This window comes from Phalacrocorax aristotelis, chromosome 2 (genome assembly GCF_949628215.1).
Source record: "Phalacrocorax aristotelis chromosome 2, bGulAri2.1, whole genome shotgun sequence".
Lineage (NCBI taxonomy): Eukaryota > Metazoa > Chordata > Aves > Suliformes > Phalacrocoracidae > Phalacrocorax > Phalacrocorax aristotelis.
In genome coordinates, this window is record NC_134277.1 from 114221509 (window position 1) to 114242401 (window position 20893).

General features: G+C 43.8%; 1 protein-coding gene across 1 annotated transcript in view; it reads left to right on the forward strand.

The window, feature by feature from the left end:
* DLGAP1 (DLG associated protein 1) overlaps positions 1 to 20893 on the forward strand; it is a 435074-nt gene that overhangs the window by 406056 nt on the left and 8125 nt on the right. The window contains exons 10-11 of the mRNA XM_075084759.1: positions 9716 to 10134; positions 19433 to 19524. Coding sequence (XP_074940860.1) covers positions 9716 to 10134; positions 19433 to 19524 — 511 coding nt within the window. The remainder of the gene's footprint in view (positions 1 to 9715; positions 10135 to 19432; positions 19525 to 20893) is intronic.

The following is a 20893-nucleotide window of genomic DNA, read 5'->3' on the forward strand; positions in this document are numbered from 1 at the left end:
TTATTGAGTAAGGGGCTCTCAGTCCCATAGCTCTGTAATCACATTTAGTCTCTCTTGGATTTTACTTTGTCTGCCCCGAGATCTCTTCCTGTTACATCCTTACCCCCAGAATTGTCTTGCTCATTGCTCGTAGTCAAACCATTAGCTGGTAATTGTACTTGGTTTGCCATCACAAGAATTTATGAATGCTGGAACAATGGTAGTTTCTGAAGTAAGAACACTGGCATGGAAGACTAAGACCATAGAAATATGGTCCTTCTCCATTTTCTCTGGCTTCTGTGGGGCCAGGGAAGGTGCCCCCACCTCTTGGTGTGGTATAAGGTAAAATGATTTGAAGTGGTGGTGAAAAAAACCCCAAATACCACTTTTGTTAATATATAAAGCCATATTTTTCTCTTTTTTTCATTTAGGTTTTTAGGTTTGGTGACTTACTGTCCTGACAAAATGTACTCAGGTTTTAGAGTCTTCCCTGCAAAGCAGGCCAGTCCTACACTCTAACTCAAACTTCTTAACTCTCCAGTGCTTAGGACAGGACCTTCAAATCTGCATTTTGACTAACCTGATCTGGGACCGATATTTTCTTGGCTTTTGTCTGCAGCATTTCCTGGCTATCTGTGTTCTCCACAGTGGGAGCCATTCCACTGAGAAATTTTGAAGGTGATAGATGTCCCATCCCTGGAAACATTCAAGGTCAGGTTGGATGGGGCTTTGAACAACCTGATCTAGTTGAAGATTTTTCTGCTTATTGCAGGGGGGTTGGACTAGATGGGCCTTTAAAGGTCCCTTCCAACCTAAAACATTCTATGATTTTATGATCCTAACCTGGCTGTGAGTGACTGAGCCAGTATTCAGAATAAGAGAGAGGCGGTTTCAAAAGCAAGGCTTAATAATATTCCCTGTTTAACGCTAAGGGCCCTGACCTGGTCTTGTGTGCTAGGGCTCTACAAAGTGTTGTTCCCTCTTGTTCCAGCTGTTCCCCTGTGCTGCCCAGGAAGTGTTACAAGGCAAAGGTTAGAACAGGTTTATATGAGGTAGGGACATCCCAGGAGCAATCTGATCTTCAGTCTTCTGCAGACTCTGCTAGTGAGAGATGTGCCCATCACAGAGTGTGTATTGGCCGAGAATGGTCTCTATAGCGTGACCTCCTCCCTACGCTGCTGTGCTACTTGCACGCTGGAAAGGGCAGGGTAGATACGCTGTGAATATCTGGGGGGCAGCAGGGCAGTGCAGGACAGGGAGGAAGAGCCCAAGCAGCACCTGAAGGTCCACCGTGTTTCAAGCGAGATTGATGGATGGAGATTAATTGATTGACTGATGGCTGGGAGACATGTGGAAGCCAGCTGCACTGAGGCCTCAACTTCCTGCCCACAGCATACTTGTTATCCTGAAAAGTGGGTTCATTCGCCCAGTGAGCAAAACACCAAACTACACACAGAGCAGAGATACTTTATTTAATTCAATTTTGTGCAAAGATGGGTGCTAGGTGGTAACCCACAAAGCTAGCACACAACACTGAGAAACTACAAGGCATTTATACAGTTAAATGTGTAAGTCACAGCTAATGTTCACACACGTCAGCTAATAATTAGTTAATTTCTTTCTTGCTTCAACTTAAAGGTACACTCACTTTTAATTTACCGGCATTCTCAGAGGGTAAGGGGTTTATTGGGGGATGGGGGGGATTCCTGGCCTATGGGCATGATTTTCAATATTATAATGAGGATAGTTCACCTAAAGGACACTTTGTGTTAGTTCTTATCACCATCCCAATTAGTTGTACTCCTTGACTATACACTTCATCACTGTTCTCAGCATCTTCTGAGGTGGGATGTTTCTTTTGATCCATCTCTCAGCTCTCCTCAAGGATATAGTCATAAAACAAGTGCTTCCCATCTCTCAGTTCCTTTCTTTGGCTGTCAAATTCTGTTTTGCCAAGCTCACAAGGTTCATTATTATGGCTTAGCTGAAAATTCCAAAACTTCCATTTTCTTCAGGATATCATACATGAGGCCTCTTTGGCTGAGAGGCATCTGGCCTGAAAGAGGCCCCACCTAGGAAGAGCAGGGTGCCCAGGGGTGAAGGTGCTCTGCTCCTGCCCAGTCCCACCCTAGTGGGACCCACTCTCCACACCTCCCGCTGCCCTGTGCATCAACAGCAGCTGAAGGAGCCGCTGGCTCTGACAAGGCCAATTTCCTTCCCTGGCCATGGCTGCCTGTGATCAGAGAAAACCCTTACAGCCCTGGTGGCTCTCAGCCCGCTGGTGGGCTGCCCCAAGCCTGGCATTTGCAGAATTTGCCATAAATTTCTGATCAGACACCACTGGTTGGCAATAGCCTCTCTCCTCCAGCCCTGGCCCTGCTGGGAGGCTGAGCACTCCAGCCAGCACCCTCTGCTCTGCAATGCAAAGGCCAAAATATGGTATAAAAACCAAAAACAAACAGTTTATGGGACCTCTGTCTGTAAAGAGGCCAAGGGCTGTCTCCACATGGCATTAGACATTTCCTTTCCCTGGAAACCTACCTGGTTTCCCCACATTCCCTTACATCTTGGACTTCAACCTTCTCTGATACCCAACAAGGAGGGGTGTCCTGCCAGGGCGCCGGGGCTGGATGGCTGCCCACCCTCTCCATCACTGGGAACCATACCATGTGCCAGTATGATGGATAGAGGGGAGTGCAGCCCCGGGGTAAGCTGTGCAGCAGCTCGGCTCTCCTGGACATGGACAGCCCTTGCTCTGTGTGCATGTGGAGCAGGCATGGACTTGCTGCAGCAGGCTGAGCCCTGTGGGTACCAATTCCTGAGTCTGTGGGCTCTGCCACTGCCATGCTAGGGGAGCAGAGGGGCCATCTCAGAACAGCAGGTCTGCAGGGGACAGGGGGGACACAGCAGTGGAGAGCTGTGCTAAGGCCTCGGCTTCCCACCACAGCATACCTGTTTTCTTTGGCAGCTTTCTGTTGTGGGGCTGAGCACTGCCCAGGAGATGGGCCCACACTAATAGAATAGTCTTGGGTAGGGCCAGAACCTCTCAGCGTGATGGGCGGTCTTCTTCAAGCATAGCCTAGGATCAGCGTTGCAATACTATCGCAATGAGTGGTGGGAGCGGGAAAGGCTAGGCAGAGTGCAGAAGCAGGGACATTACTTGAAATTCTGACATTTTTATTTATCAATAGTGGGCCCAGGTCCTGCAGGTGCTGAGACAGCCACTGCTGTCACTCGGCCCACTCCTGCCTCGTCCTGTTCTGCACCCATGTCCTGAAGGCATCACGGGGCACTGTGGTCCGCAGTGGGGCGTTCCTTGGGGAGGCTGAGTGCACCTGGAGCTGCTGCCTTTCCTTCAGGGATCCCAGGGTAGACAGGGAGGAGGTTTCAGGTGCCACAGGTGACAAGCGTGGCTTGTGGCTTCTGTGGCTTCTGGAGTGGGGTTGGAGCAGGAATATTTTTCTTGGTTTGCATCTATTTGTTTGGACCCTGAAATTGTAAGAGACCAGCTTTATCAGCTAAATATTCACAAGTCCATGGGGCCTGATGGGATTCGTCCCAGCATACTGAAGGAGGTAGTGGATGTTATGGCAGGACCCCTCTCGATCATCTATCAAAGGTCTTGGGAGTCTGGGGAGCTCCCCACTGACTGGAAGCTAGCCAGTGTTATTCCAGTTTATAAGAGGGGTATGAGGGAAGACCCAGGAACCTACAGACCTGTTAGTCTAACCTCATTCCCAGAAAAACTACAGAGAAGATTATATTGGGTGCTGTTGAAAGGCATTTAAAGAATAATGCAATAATCAGGCACAGTCAACATGGGTTCACAAAGGGAAAGTCCTTTAACTAATTTGATATCCTTCTGTGATAAGGTCATCCACCCATTGGGTGAAGGGATGAAGGGCGGTGGATGTAGTTTTTCTAGATTTTAGTAAGGCTTTTGATACTGTCCCTCACTGCATCCTTCTGGACAAGTTGTCCAACTGTGGGATGAGTGGGTCCATGGTGCACTGGGAGAAGAACTGGCTAAAGGGCAGGGCTCAAAGGGTTGTGGTAAAAGCACCTACAACTGGCTGGCGACCAGCCACCAGCGGTGTTCCTCAGGGCTCAGTTCTAGGGCCAGTGCTGTTCAGTATATTTATCAATGACCTGGATGCAGAAGCTGAATACGCCATTAGCAAGTTTGCTGTCGACACTGAACTGGGAGGTGCTGTTGACTCTCCTGAGGGACAAGAGGCCTTGCAGAGGGATCTGGATAGATTGGAGTACTGGGCAATGATTAATGGGATGAAATTTAGCAAGTCCAAATGCCAGATGCTGCCCCTGGGACGGAGTAGCACCAGGCACAAGTATAGATTGGGAAAGGAGTGGCTGGAGAGCAGCCCTGCAGAAAGGGATCTGGGGGCACTGGTCAGCAGCAGGCTCAGTGTGAGTCAGCAGCGTGCCCTGGCAGCCAAGAGGGCAAACCCCATCCCGGGGTGCATCAAACACAGCACAACCAGCTGGTCAAAAGAGGTGATTATCCTGCTGTATTCAGCATTGGTGTGGCCTCACCTTGGGTACTGTGTGCAGTTCTGGGCCCCACAATTTAAGAAGGATGTGAAGGTCCTTGAATGCGTCCAGAGGAGGGCAACACAGCTGGTGGCAGGGCTGGAAGGAATGTCCTGTGAGGAGCAGCTGATGGCTCTGGGCTTGTCTGGTTTGGAGAAAAGGAGGCTGAGGGGCGACCTCATTGCTCTGTACAGCTCCCTGAGGACTTGGAGAAGAAGGTGCTGATCTCTGCTCCCTGGTGCCCAGTGGTAGGACGTGTGGGAATGATGCAAAGCTATGCCAGGGAAGGTTTAGACTGGATATTAGAAAGCATTTATTTACCAAGAGGGTGGTCAAGCACTGGAATGAGCTTTCTAGAGAGGTGGTTGATGTCCCAAGCCTGTCAGTGTTGAAGAGGCATTTGGACAATGCCCTTAACAACATGCTTTAACTTTTGGTCAGCCCTGAAGTGGTCAGGGAGTTGGACTAGAAGATCATTGTAGGTCCCTTCCAACTGAAATATTCTATTCCAACACTGCCATAAGGGATTACAGTTTCCCTGCTAAGACTCTTAAGGATGAAAAAAAGGCTATGTGAATGGGAGGAGGGGTAGGGATAAAAACAAAGAACACAAGATTGTGGAACTTGAAGATGTATGGCCAAAGGTCCTGCCATGAGAAGACATGGTACCGTACCTGCTAACTCCTTCTGCAGTTTGTTTTGTTCTGCTGACAGCAGTTGCAACCTTAGCAGGGAAGCCCACAGCCGAGAAAGAGTACAACCAATGGGTAAAGTGAGGCAGGCTGAATTTAATATAGGTGCCTCTGAGGCTTACCATGCATCAGTTGGCTTGAAACCTAGATATTTTCTGGGGTTTGTTTGTTTTTTTTTTTAGGAAAGAAAGAAGTTCTCTGAGTTTAAATGTAAACATGTTTTTCAAAAAGAAAGCAAAAGAAGACCTAGAAACAGAGTTGAATGCTAACAAGTGACCCTGTTTCTGTTCAAAACAGGTCGTGCTGTTGTTCTCCAGACTGGTTTATCCAGTCTGAGGATTCATGGCTTCTTGCACTTTAGGCCAGATATCTGCTGCTGTTCTCTGAGGCTGTAATTATTACACCTTGTGCCTGCAGGGCACAACTGATTACAAAAGGGCCAAGCCTGAAAGCAGAGGAAGAAGCAAATCTCTATTTTTAACAATTACCAGCAGTTTATTAAAACTTTTTTTTTAGGTAGACCTGTGAATGTTTTGTATGTGTAGAAACAGTGAAAACGTAGGCATTAGCTTCAGCAGCTGTCATGTGGTATGGAGTTTTAAATGAAAACAAAACAAAAAAATAGGTTCATGTGGGACACAAATGGTATTTTGTAAGAGTAAAACATCCTGGAAGTGAGTGAGGAAGCTATGTCAGAGACTAAAATTACCATCTATTAGGCAGTTTATATAGATGTGCTGAAGGTAGCCAGATAGTGGGTGCCTCCCTGCATTTCCATTTCATTCAACATACATTTCCTTGGGAGTATTTTTTTAATTTTGAACTGATGCTATATTCTATTGCCAAGTTGTTTTTCTTTTGAAGACAGATAGGTTACACAATCCACTGCCAAGAATCTGTCGAGCAAGCCTGTAACATACTATTATATAGCTAAAACAAAGGAAAAAAAAAAAGTAGGTCATTCTATTTTATTTGTTGAGTAGAGTCTGGTTTTGGTGGTACTAGTTCATATTGAACCCAATAAGATACACTCCTGAAAGCTTTGAAATTTAGAGCCTCAAGCAGTACATCCTTTTGGCAAGTAGACCCTGATGTTTTCACATTTGGGATTTGGTGTACACTGAAAAGCCAGGGTGTTAAATGAAAATAAAAATGGTCAGCTAAAATAGAAGGATAACAGAGTCCAGCGCAGTGAGGAAAGTAGAAGGTGGCTGTGGTGTGGAGGTAGGGGCACGGGGAAGGATGAGGCTGAATTAAGGGATTTTATTTTCTTTCCAGTACCCTGGGAGGTGTGGAAGAGTATACCGTGTCCTAATGCTTTGGCTCTCAGTGAACCCTGACTAAACTACTGAAATGAAATCCTGTGTGAGCATGTGCCTGTGTGGGCACACATTAGCATGTGTGCGTACGTGTGTGCGTGTGTGTGTGTGTGCACGCACACACTTCAGTGCAGATAAGGGATTTGTGAAGTCGGTGGCCAAATTAAAGCAATTTTTAAAAAACTAGCACAGACTGGACCAAAAGATTTTCATTGTAATGTCAGCCTAAAGCTAAAGTCTTTCAAACCACTAATACCAGTCTAACAGCTTTTCTCTGCCAGGGGCCAGTAGCAGATACTTAGGAAAAGTATAAAGGAGTGTGTGCAAAGGAAGAGTATAAAGGGTGTGTATAAAGCACTAGTTCTCCCAGTAGACCTTCCCAATTTAGCAGTCTGTTGTTCAGGGACTTCCTAAACTAGATATGACATCTGTGTAATAGCTCTTCCTGGACCTATCTCCTGTGAATTTGATCAGGTTCTCTTTGAACCTATTTTTACCTTTGGTTTCCCCAGGATCCTGTGGCAATTTAATTACACATTGTGTGAAGAAGTGCTTCCTTTCACTAGATTTAAATCTTTATACCTCTAAGCCTTGCAACTGGCTGCCTTCCTCCCCACAGTTCTTGCACTCTGAGAAATGGTGAGACATCACCTAGCTGGCATTTCAGAGGACTCTCATACCCCTCCTCAGCCATCCGTTTTCTAAACCAAGAAATCTTTTTCTTCCTATGGATGCCATACCATATCTCTAATGATCCTTGTCCTCCCTTTTGAACTTTTTCTGCTGTATCAGTCCATAGCAAAATGCCTTGCTCTGCTTGTCAAAGGATAAATACTATCGAGCTGAAGAGTTCTGTTTGCTCCATATTTTTCAGTTTGCTGGTGCATAACATGCAAAACTACAGTGGCATAAGCATGAGTTTTGCATTGTTTAACAACACCTGTTTCAAAAGAACTGCAAGCCGCAGGTGCTACATTACAATGTTTGTATTCTAGGCCATTATAAAAAAATACACACGATCTATTATTAAAGTTTTCCAGGGATTGGTGTGTCTGAGAAGTTACTTGTAGCTTTCTTCTGCAGAGGAATCAGTGTCTTTTATTAATTGAACAACCCTTCTCAACTCCTGTTTTGCTTTGCTCTACTCTTCTCAAAGCCTCAGATCAACAGCCACTAATTTCCTCTATCAGCAGGACTTGATACAGTCCTCCCTGGTCTGCTGCATTCCTCTTGAGGTATCTGGATGCATCAGGTATACAGGACATCAAAACCCCCTCAGCATCCTTCCATCTGCTCGCTCTCCAACTGCAGACTAAATACACTTGATGAAGTTTTGCTGTCAGTTGCTCTTGTCTAATAGGCTATTGCTCTTCAGTGGAAGGTGGAATATAAATGAAAGGGAGTGAAATGGTGCCCAGCAACCAGCTTCCCTGCCTCCTCAGCATTTTCATTGCCAAAATATCACAGGCAAGTGGATCCTAACACTGGTTTCCAGAGTAAATGTGAGATTGTAAACAAATTAGAAGCAAAGTACCAGCTGCATGAGTGCACAGGTATCCTGGATTTGTAAGGAGTGGGAACCTGTCCCTATTCAGTTCAAAGCTGTGTTCATTCTGAAGCCTAGAAATTACTACTCTAAATAACATCTATGTTAATTACTTCATGATCCTACCTTCTTTATCTCCTTTCATCATGGGGCAAGATAGATGTCTGCCTCTCTTGTATTTTTCCTGTGTTCCTCGATGCATCACTTTCTAGAGTTATCTCAACTCTCTGTAATTATTTGCCTGCAGATTTTTCACTCATTGCCTCCACAATTTACTGCTCGTCGTATCTGCTCTCACCACCACCCCTGCAATAGCATTAGGTGTCTCTTACTCCTTACACTTCCCTCTGCTCCTTCTCTATCAGCCTCTTCACCTCAGATGCCTTGTACTGCAGAATTTGGAGTGCTGTTTACTTAAAAAACACCCACACCCAAAGCCCCAAACCTCCTCTTTCCCATGCTTTTACCTTTACTCTTAGGGTTTGCTTTCTGCCTTCAGAGCCTCCAACATAGGGAAACAATGTAAGGTGAAAGGAAGCTACCTACAGAGTAGCAGCCATCACGATGAGGAGGGGATGTGGAGAGGGAAGTGCTGGGCCCTTCTCCCTGGTACTCAGTGGTAGGACATGTGGCAGTGGTGCAAAGCTGCTCCAGGGGAGGTTTAGACTGGACATTAGGAAGCACTTCTTTACCAAAATGGTGGTCAAACACTGGAACAGACTTCCCAGAGTGGTGGTCGATTCCCCAAGCCCTTAATAACATGCTTTAACTTTTGGTCAGCCCTGAAGTGATCAGGCAGTTGGCTAGAAGATTGTTGTAGGTCCCTTCCAACTGAAATATTCTATTCTATTCTATTCTATTCTATTCTATTCTATTCTATTCTATTCTATTCTTTTATAGACAGCAACTGAGAATGCTAGCTTTGGTGAAAAAGAGAAGACCGTTTTGAAACTGAGGGTTGAATGTGACAAACAAGGTGTTTTAACAGTGGTAATGGGCGCTAAAATTGTGAGACATGGCAGTGGTATTTGCATAAGTAGTAGACAAGCAGGTACATAATTATGAAGAGTAATTCTGAAGAAGCAATGCAAAATACTTATCTGGGTTAAAAAATACTTTAAAATACTTATCTTCTTTATAAATGGAATGTAGAGCTTTATGTAGATAGTGGACTTGTTAGTATTACTATCATAGCAGTCTCATGTATGATTTTTACATGTGGCTTGTGAGTTTGAATGTGCAACTTCGAAGGGGTGTGAGTTTTAAAAGTTGAAAGGTAAGTCACTTTTTAAAATTGGTCCCCTTTAACTTTTCATTAATTGGTAACCTAAAATCCTGAGCTACTGACACCATTAGCTGTCTCTTGGGCTGGCCTCTGGCTTTGTTAAACCACACAACAATTAGCCATATTTGCCTATATAAACAGTGAGCTCGCATGGAAAAAGGAGAGGCTTGTTTGTTGGCTTGCAGTGAGATAGAAGTTTACACTGATCATTTCAAGAAAAAACACCCGAGTGTAGCCTGAGAACCATGCCTGGCGGTCTTAGGAGGAGTGGCAGAATAAGTCCTTTCTTACCAAGTTACCTAGAAAAATCTTTCTAAACAGTTCATGTTTGTGCTCTCCAAAGCTTTCGCAGGTTTACACGATCTAATAGTGTAACAACAGCCGTGCAAGCAGACCTGGATTTCCATGAGAACTTTGAAATAATCGACCCTCAAGAGGACAATACATGCTCTGGACAAATATCAAGACAATTTTCCCGAGATGCAAGCACCTCTACCGTTAGCATACAAGGGTCAGGAAACCATTACCATGCGTGTGCAGTGGATGATGACTTTGATACAGATTTTGATCCATCAATTTTGCCTCCCCCTGACCCCTGGATTGACTCTATCACGGAAGATCCTCTGGAAGCTGTTCAAAGGTCAGTGTGCCCACGAGACGGCCACTGGTTTCTGAAGCTACTTCAGGCAGAGAGAGATCGTATGGAGGGCTGGTGCCAACAGATGGAGAGAGAAGAACGGGAAAACAACTTACCTGAGGACAGTAAGTAACTGCATATGATAGTATTGAAACTACAAGAAATTATTTAATATAGGTCAAATTTACTCCAGTGAATTCTGTATAGTACCCTTTCTTATTTAGCTAATGATGCTATGGTCGTGATTCTCAAAAGGACTGTATGTATGTATATAACAATCCTTATTAAAGTTGACAGGGAATGCAAATACTTGGCACTTTTGGGATTAGCTTTTGGGATTGCAAAATTCAATGGATAATTAGGAGATCGTGGTTAGGGATCTTGTAATATTAATGTTTCTTAACTCTTCCATTTGAATCGCTTCTTATAACCTTAGAATATAATTAAACGGACTCTAGTTCCTATTCATTAAATTCATGTTTTAGCTGCCTTTTTAGATGGTGATTGGCATCAGTCTTTGGATGCTTCCCCCAGCTGAAAGAGATTTCAGTTGTGCTTGCAAGTTGTTCTTCCCTTCTCTTCCCCTCTCTAGTCTCCCCTCATCTCCCTTGCAGTTCTCCTTCCTCTTTGATCTTCCCAGTAAAATGAGCTCTCCATATTCTGTGATAAAAAATATACACATGCGAACTACACCTCAGTTGTCACCACTGCCAGAAGTATTACCCCACCTGTGAGGTGAGGGGAATGTCTAGTAAGCCTTCATTAGTAAGAAGGGTTGGATAGCTCACAACTCATTCGTTAACGCTAATGAGGGAAGAAGAGCTGAACAGGTGGCTTCCTGTCCAGAATTTTTTTCTCCTAGCAAAAACTGAAGTTCTTTCCATTTACTTCCATTACACAGAGCAGTACTACTGATAGCTGTCAACTTTTGGACACAGGTAAACCTGTGAGCTTAGGGGCGTGCTCCTTGTTAATGACGCTTTTTCAAATTCTAGCAGGGAGCTTCTAGAAAACTCTAAGGAGCAGCTGCATATAGAGAGTACAGTATTGCGTAATTCAGGCACACCTAAGCATATCTCTATGATTATAGCAAATAACATTTTTCCGACCCCCAAGTTAGCTCCTACCAAAGCAAGGACTACTACTTCAGCTCCAGAATTGCTTCTTCCAAATTTCTAACCCTTCCTCTCAAGAAGGGAGGCACTAGAATTCTTTTGAGACCTGAAGGTTTTGATTTATGGAAGGAAAGGGATTAACACTGGTAATAAATACATTTTTTTAACTTCTTAGAAATGCATAAGCTGTTTCTGCTGGAACTTTCCATTCAATACAATGAAAGAAATAAGCATAGAGAAGTTTGATCTAGATAGTTAAAGTTAGACACTATTGTAAGCAACTGGAGATTGACTTCTAATGGAAAGTATGAGATAACCTTAACGTTAAGATATGTTAAGGTTTTCTATTTCTACAAAAATTCTGTTACTTTATAGCTAATAATTCCTTCTGAGGAGAAAATACAGAAGGATTAGCCTTCAAAGCAGATCGAGATTCCCCAAGTTTTAGAGCATTGAACTTAATTTTTAATTACATCATTGATACATTCAGAAATCTCTTTGAACATGTATCAGAATACAAAGGTTTTCTGTTGTTAGTATGCAAGAAATAAATCCCATGAACTAAGAGACTTTAGATTGCAAAAGAAGTGTGAGGACATAACAACTAGGAAATACACAACATTTGTAAGTCCAAGCCACAAAACTCACTTGCTTTCTCTTTGCCGCAACTTAGGTTGCACATAAGGAAGACATGGGGAGGCACTGGAAAAGGTTGCCCAGACAAAGTTGTGGATGCCCCATCCCAAGGCCAGGTTGAATGACCAGGGCTTTGAGTGACCTGACTAGTCAAAGCCATCCCTGCCCATGGCAGGGGTTGTGGACTATATGATCCCTAAAGGTGCCTTCCAATCCAAACCATTCCATTATTCTATGATTCTATGAACAGAAAAAAATGGAAAAACCTACAAGTATTTTATTTTTGCACCAAAGTAGTTATTCACCTTGGGAAAAGAACATGAAGTGAATTTTACAAGTCTGATAAGTAAATGCAGAATATGTATATCCGTGTGCAGAACTTTCTTTCAGTGTCGTGGTGTCTTCAATCTATTATAGTTTTAAAGGGCTCTTCTTTGAGCAGTCAGTGGGAGAGGTCAGCTAAGGGGACGATAAAGGAGCAGTTAGGCTGACTATTCCCAATGCCTCCTCATAGCACAGATGGCAGGTATCCTGCGAATTCTTCCTCCTCTTCATTTTTCTGACCCACAGTTCTCGTGATCACTGGAAATGGGAGGAGGAAAGGGGTCACCTGGGTTTTGTGGTCACTGGTGTGGTACTGATTTTGGTGTGATGCCATTGGCTGCGCCGGCACGTGGCAGCTGCCTCCCATGGAGGCTGCACGAGGCTTTCTACCACGGCTCAGCATGCCCTGCTCTACCTGGTGCCAAGGAAAAGCATATGGTCGGGGCCACACTGCCCACTCAGCAGTGCCAGAAACAAAAGCCTGACTGTTACAGACACTGCCCCAAAATATGTCTTTTTCATACATCTATAAACTTTTAACAGAAGGAGGAAAGGAACAGAAGAGGTGTGTTTTCTTTGGTTTTCCTAATGAAATATAACCAGAGCAAGGAACGCATCCTTTGTTTTCAACCTGACATCCCCAGCGTGTGTTTGGCCAGATAACAGAATAACGAGAATGTGTGATGAGCGAGGTTTTCTCGATGCCATGGCAGCTGACAGAGGGCTCGTCCCCCCGGTGCTCCGCGTAAACTGATCCACGCTTTCTCCAGACAATGCAGCCCTTGTGCGAAACAGCTGTCTCGGGGAGACGGCTCGCTGCTGTTTGACAGTAGCTTGTATGTTACATAGATACGTTGGGTATTATCTAGCTGGGAATGAATCTACCAGATGGGATTGAATGTTTCTAGCTGGGAAATGGAGTCTGCTGCTGTGTATAAAAACAAGCTGTGGTTCAGTGGCTGCACGATGAAATGCCAATATAGACAGAAATGTGTCTCCCCTTCCGCAATGAATTATTTATCGTATAGTATATACTGGTTTTATCTGAAATCATTTTCTGATAAAGCCACAGCATGTGTAACAGGCAGATGAACACCACTCACTCTTTAAGCTAGGATACTTTATATGGTTTCTGTGTATTTTGCTGTTACAGGGGCATCGGCTAGAAACTCTAGGGTTCTCATTAAAAAAAGAAAAAGATGTTAGAGATATAAGACTAAAACACCTTGTGAGAATTGACTGATGCTTTGGATCAGGCCTCAAGTGAAATCAATTGTTTACCCTTTTTTTTTGGTTTTCACCTCAACCTTCTGCTCTTTCCTCCTACCTCCCACCTGCAAAACTTCGTACAGTGAGAGCCTTACCACTGATGTTGGTGGCTTTTGGCTCAGGCCTCTGGAGTAACCATTTACACATAGAAGTAGCAGCGACAGGCCTGGCTTCCCACACAGTGCTTCTAGCAAGCAGCCTCTGGACTCTTTGTTCTTCACAGCAGTAGTGGCACAGGAACATACACCTAACACCTCAGCCTGGATTTTGCTGTATTTTTGCTATTGTTTTTATTTCACATAGGGCAGTAACCTTTCTGGAAGAACCACGGGGCTTCATTTTGCCACCCTTCAGAAATGTTTCTCTTTCATGTAGGGTTGTAATGTGGCTTCGATGCGAAGATAACCATCAGAAGCAAACAGTGGGCCTGATTCACCACAAGTCAGGTGTAATGTGGGGTTAGTTACAAGACAAGTCAGGCCAATAAAGTAAAAACTAAAATGGAAAACCAAGGTTCTGACAAAACGTGTCATTACAACTGTCTTGTGTGTATATTATACTCCTCTGGGCTAGTCTGCGAGCAAAGGCTGACCTCAAATCTGCAGTAAACTCACCACTTAGGACCAGAATCTCTGCAAATTCAGCCAGTTCTGGCAAATTATGCAACGCTTGCACACTTTCTGCTGTTTTGGTTTGTTTTGATTGTTGCAAAGGAAAACTTAAAGAGTGAAGGCTAGACACAAGAGAAGACAGTTAAGGAAAAGATATACGTTTCATAATAGTTGTGCATGGCAAAAGAAAAGGAGACCCATGAGTTCATTCTCAGCCACAAGCAAAGAAAACCATTTGCCAGCCCTCTGCAGGGCTTCCCCAGGCCGTCCTGGTCCCTGCCGCTCCAAGGTGCAAGGCGGCCTGGTCCCACAGCAGGCTGATGCAGCCTTGCAGTGGGATGGTCACCAGCCTGCTGTGTGGCCAAGTCCTGCTGGAATCCCCCTGGCTATGAGCATCTGGCCATCTGCACGACTCGTCCTTTTCTTCCTCCAGTTTTCTTTTCTCCCCAGAAGCAACTTCTCGTCTGCAAGGGTTTCTCCAAGCAAAGCCAGTTCTGGGCTGGAGGCCCTGCCAGTGTCCAAAGGCTAGCAAGGGAAAAAAGAGAAATCTGCAAGCAAGGAAACAATATAGTTAGAGAAAAAGTATGAAGTGTGCTAATAAAAGCCAAGTAAGTCAGAGTACACATGGAAACTGCTTTACTCCCAGTGAACAGCATTTACTCATGCAGACAGCCCTATTAATCTCAATGAGATCACTCCTGTAAGTAAATATGACTCAAAGCAAGGACTGCCCCTCAAAGCGAGGACTTCTTGCTCCATTTGGTTGTTTTCTCCTTAATAGCTGAGCTTAAGACCTGAGCAGTAGCTTTAACTTTGAATTTCCTGGCTCTTGTTATGCTTGTTGTTATTTAAATGTAGGTCTGTCAACATGAATAGGCTAAAATGCTGGTCCATCCTGGCTTGGAAATGGATTGTGACAGCTCTATGGCAGGATTTCTTCATATGCACAGTGCCCAGCCAACATCTGCAACGCAAATGTCAGGCTGTGTCCCTGTAATTTCAGCTATTGTTCCTGCCACTTGCTCCTGGGGCAATGAACAAGTCGCTGGTTTTATGTTCCCTAGCTTGCGCCCTGCCTTCCAACCAGGTGTCTTCGCATTAAGGGCATTTGATAGTCATAGTTCTAAAGTGCCTCCTTTGTCACTTGTTAGACCCTGGGGCCTGTCAAAGTTGAAATGCAAAGAGATCAGTTGGTGTTTTAACGTCAAATAATGCTGCCGCTCCTCAAAACTCCTGTGGCTTCTGTGTGATGACTTTTCACGGCACTTCAGGTGTTTTTTGTTCTTGTTTTCTTATATTTTGTTTGCCTCGTTACACACACAGTGTCCTTCCAAGGTAGAGCAGATGACAACATCACCAATTCTTTGCTTGTATTTGAAATTTTGTTGTTGTTGTTTCATTTCTTTTCCCATGAAAATGGGAGGAAAGGGAGGAGAGGGACAAGATACATAGAGCCTCACAGTCCCAAAGTAGGTCCTATGTAGTTCTTAGAACCAAGAGAAGCAAGAAATTTTTGCTTGAACAGCATAATCTAAGTTTATATTTAAGAATATTTTAAAAGGAGAACAGGTTGCAGGGTTAGAGACACAAGGAGATTCACTGGCATGTGTCTCTCATAGAATAACATTCTACGACCCCTAGTAAAAAACGATAATAGTGAGGAGGCACTCCACAATAGCTGAATTATATCAAAATAGCTATACTGAAGCAGTTATTTCAGAATAGACTTAACTGTCTATTTCTTAAAAGTCATCACAGGAAAGACCTGGATTTACAAGGAGGAGAGGTCAAAACAAGGAGGGGAAGGAAAAAAAAAAGGAAAACTTCAAACTATAAAAACAAAACACTGCAGTAGATGCACTTTTCCCCCTGGGAAAGGGGTGACAGCAAAGCATATGATGGATGTTAATAACGTTGCTTAATGCATTACTGGAAGGCATTCAGATCCAACAGTGCTGAGTGTGCTGTATAACCCTGTATGGAATAGAAAGCAGACATGAATAACATTATATAGGTGTTTAAGTCTGTTATGATTGCATCTTGATGCGTTGGTATTTTTTGTCGTTGCTTGGTTTTATACATTTTGTTTGTATCCTATTAGCTCAACACATCAATTTGAATGTTTATATGTTTTTTCTACTGTACCTCATCTTCCTAATTCTTTTCATATGTATTTTGAGCATTATCTGTGCAACTCCATTATTTTCGGGGTATTTGGCTTCAGAACTCACAGGATTTGCTCCTCAGAAAGTATTGGTCTGGCTTTACTTTTTTGGTTTTCACTACACCTTGGCCTTTCTCTTTGGCACCAGAGGTTTTGACTGAGTAAGCGAAACTAGCACTCTGCCTTGAAACACTAACAGCAACATGGGTTTGGAAACAAAACTATTGATAAAGCTTTGTGCCTTCTGGAGAGATTCCTTTCAGTCTTTTGCATGCTTTGTCTATTTTTTTTTCCTAACTTCCGTGACGGAGTTGGTTGTTGACTGGTTGCACATTAACAGACCTCTTGCTTTTGAGGGGTGAGGAATCAGTGACACTTGACTAGATACAGCCGGGGCTACAGCAGAAGTGGCAACAATAGAGAACAGCATCAGCATGCATCCCACAGTCAGCTGGGATGATAGGTTTTTAGGCAAATAGCCAGTCGCTAGGCAGCCAAGGACAAGGACTTCCTTTTCCCTCTGCTGAGATCTCTGAATATTAAGCTCTTCTTCCCTCAAAGAAAGGAGCACATTCCCATCCATCACCAACAAGGTGTATTTACATTTCTTCATGCTTGGGACGTGATTTCCAACTTGGGTGGTGCAGATTTCCAGGAAGAGCCCAGCCTGCCTCACCTTTTTTTTTGTCCCGAGAAGTCGAGAGACCGTTTTTTCTCCTCAAGTCTTGGGAAGCGTCAGAGTGGCCGAGCTCCAGATGAGGCAGCTGTTCCCAAATATACTCAGTGGGAAGAGTTTTCATAACAATGGGAACCACATGAAAGCTCCCGGAGTAGCTCCTCCTACTATTGAAGAGTCCTTTCAGTTGAGTGGTTTGCATATTGGGTTGCATAAATGACTAGACACACCAAGGGGTCCATTTTCAGCACTGTGCGCATAGAATTAGACACGCAAGCCTTGCTAACAATAATGAGTGTTGTGTGCAAAACTCCCTGCGCAATATGCTGAAAATATTCTGCTTAGTGAATCTTCCAGCTCACCGCTATTTCCTGGCAGTGCTGAGCTGAGTTCTGGGAACAAAATAAAAGTCTGGGCTCTGTGTGTGTTCACAGAGCTGTCTCCTATAGTTTCTGAAAAAAAATGTAAAAAGACTCTCTCTCCCCCCTCCCCTTTTTTTTTTTCCCCTTTGTATGTCTAAAGTATAAATGAACTCTGCATCCTACTTTTCCTTCAGCAGCCTTAAGGAGTGAGCTCTAAGGCTGCTGGAGGAAAAGGCACTTGCCTTGAAGGAGCAGAATACAGATTTTGTACTACTGTTTGTCTGGTTTCAGTTTGTCATGAGTGTTTGTGCCAGTTTGCTTAGCGTGCCTACGCAAGTGAATCCCTTGGAGAGGCCTTACTCTTACCAAACACTGCATGGTGGCGTTCTGGTCACAAGCTGCTGACATGCATTGCGGCTGCTCACAGGACTGTGAGACCCTAAAAATGTTGTCAGAAGGGGTTATAGCAAAGTTGTATTTACTTATTTACCTATTTATTTATTTGTCGTTGTGATGAGTCAAAATACTTAGCAGTATTTTCTCAGTGGAGCTCTGCTAACGTTGTGTTAGGTTTTATACAAAAAGTGACCATGCCCAAGGGGTGGTACAGAGCATGGCAGTTTAGGAGGAGTGAATCTTCTAAGCTCTGTCAACAAGTCACTCACCTTGACCAGGCCACTTGTCTCTTTGTTTTTCCTGTACCTCCCTCACCTGCCTCGTGTATTCAGACTGTAAATTTGTCACGGAGAAGTCAATGCGTTTACGTGATGGCTGGGACAATACAAATATCTATAAGTAGAAACGATAGTGAAAATTTTGACACAGTGGCTACCATTTATGTTTTTCATTAATGAAGTGGTAAATTTTTTTAGAAAATGAAATTACTCTTAAAATAAATTTTTAGCCAAAGCTTATGGGGATAAGTTGCTTCAGCTGAGAGAGAAAATTAACGGTGGGTGGAGCCTGATATATCCATGATGCCAGCCTGTTTATTTAAAGGCAACGCATAAAGCATAGCTGTTGGTGTTTTTTTCCTGAGCACTGAAAGTCTCAGTCAAACCAGTAGCTGCTTACTTGCTCACAGCATCAATTTTCTTTCAATCAGCACTCCCCAAAATCGCACTCTCTTTCCCAGATTCACTGTCCTATGGCCAGTTGAGGCCTTGTCTGTCTTTCTGCTCTGTTTCTGCATGGCTGCTTCTTTTTTCACATACACACACACACACACACACACAGAGTCCCCCTCGACCAGAACCCAGCAAAGCCCCAGGGAGGTGCAGGTCTCTGAATGCACCAGTGTATGCCTCGGTTTCAGGTAGCGTATTCTCAACTACCCCTTGCAGCAGTAAAACCCCTCCATTTCAGTGAGGTTGAATGCAATCAAAACAGTATGAGCTCCTGTTTTATTCAGAGGCATTTACTATAGACTGTCTTCTGGTTCACTGCAGTCCATCACAGTACTCAGTCAGCCCAAAGAGACCATAAGTACCCAACTGTCTGTACAAAGGGGTCCCCAGGCAGTGCAGGAGCTGGGCTAGGACTCTTTGACGCCTCCCTCCAGGTCTCCAGCAAGGAGGAGAGGACAAAGTGTGATTGCTCCCTGAAGTATGCCTGGGCATCCTGATTCAAAGGCAGAAGCCGCTTAAGATTTTGCTCATGGCAAATATTCAGAGAGTCTGAATGAAATTCATCACCGTGCATTAAAATCACCATTCCCTCTCTGAGGCTGAGATCAAGCAATACTCAGCTAAACCTGAAAACTGGGTGCCGAGTTGCTAAGTGAGATGGCAGAAATGCTGGTAGGTAGACGCAGTGGTTTCCAAACAGTGTAGATGGCATCAGAGAGTTTGAAAGCTGCATGTGCAGGGAGCCAGGATTTGTATTCAAAGCCTGAGCCTAGGCCACAGTGATGACAAGAGGTGTCATTTCTGGAGGGCTTTCTATACAGCTTGCAAAAGCTTTTGGTTAGCCATATTTTTATACTGCCATAGAAGTGCTCTTTGCTGGTTGGAATGGGTTTTACTGGGGGAATGAGAGTACACTGCGGTAACAGATGAGTATTTTTGCCAATGCAAGCTGTCCTGGGAGCCCCTGCAGTATGCCTTTGCCTGGTGCAGGTCTGGCCTCAGATTTATCAGTTTCTCTCTAATCCATGACTTTTTGAAAGCCAGAGCTGACTGCTACGCAGCTTTCTCCTCTCTTTTTATAGGCTTTTAGTTGCCTGCAACAAAGAAAGCATCATGACTTACATTTATTTTTCTCTCAGTTCTAGGGAAAATTCGAACTGCGGTGGGCAGTGCCCAGCTTCTCATGGCCCAGAAATTTTACCAGTTCAGAGAGCTTTGCGAAGAAAACCTGGTATGTAACTTTTCTGCTAGAGACTGTTGTGTGTCTTTGACTAACCCTGTGAATAACCATACCTAAACTAGACAGATTTTCTAGCACTGTAATTTTTCCAGTAAAGGCCTTGATGTGAATTTGGGAGTAACTCTGTCAAACTTGGCGGAGTCAGCATGAGTTTCACAATAGCTTGAGAACCTTAAAATAAAGACAGGCAAAAAGCTTTGGGTGAAATATCACTGAGGCTCTGCTACTGAATTCAGAGGAGCAAGGATCTGTCCCTTGACCTCTGAGTTCAGTTCACATGGGCACAGAGATGCGTAGGTGCCTCCTCAGGGTCCTTCAGGGTGGATGAGAAGTCTCACGAGTGGGCTTTCCCATGTAATCCCAATGTCACCTGTGTTCAGCAAGACAGAAATACCAGGAAATCAGACACTGAAGGTTGGTGCCTCATATTGCACAACCCCAACAACGAAAGTAATTTTCCAGAGTGCTAAAAGAGCAAAGATGCAAAGAGCCAGTATGTTATCACTAGTATTACTGTATGTAATTGGTATATGCTACCACTATTATTGTTGATATTATTATTTGCTATATTTATGCTCTTAGTAGGAGTAGAATCAGAATGATATTCCTGTTGATAAATAAAAATACATTTCGCACCATGTACCTAAAGCAGTATTCTCAAAAATTCCAGCACATACAAAAATTTTCAAATTTTTGAATTAACAATCCATCTTTGCAGAGTAGTTACAATGTGTTTAATTCCCAGTTTTGGCACAAATTCCTAGAAGTCCCAAAAGCATAGAGCATTGTGCTCTATCAGCATAGAATAGGGAAGGGAAGGCAAACGCTGTGATACCCACCAGAGCAGGGTGACCATCTTCCGCTTCAGTTAATGCCCTTCTGGAAATCAAGCCCCAAACTAAAATCTGCCTCAGTGGACAAATGCAACAGAAATTGGCTCTGTCTAAGCCTTCCAATTCTTAATATAAAAACTGAAAAAACATTCTGGTTGTACATCTTTGTAAATAAAAGCCTACAACTGGGCAACCTGTTAGTGTCAAGAACTGAAAAAATAGGAATCCAAGTATAATCTCTGGTCTCCTTATGAAACTAAAAATATACACTTTATTGTTTTTAGTAATTGCTGCTTTGGTGGTACAATCATCCTATCAAAATCACTTGTCGGTGTTGCTGTGAAAAGCCCAAATAGAAATTTCTTAAGGCAAGCAACTGACTCTTTTGGGTTTATTGCTTCTGGTGAGGGAGGAAACCTAAACACAGAGTAAAACTTGAGCTATGTAAAACAACACGCAGGGTTCTAATAATAATTTTTTAATTCCTTACTAATAACAATATATCAGTGTAATCTCACGAGGCCACA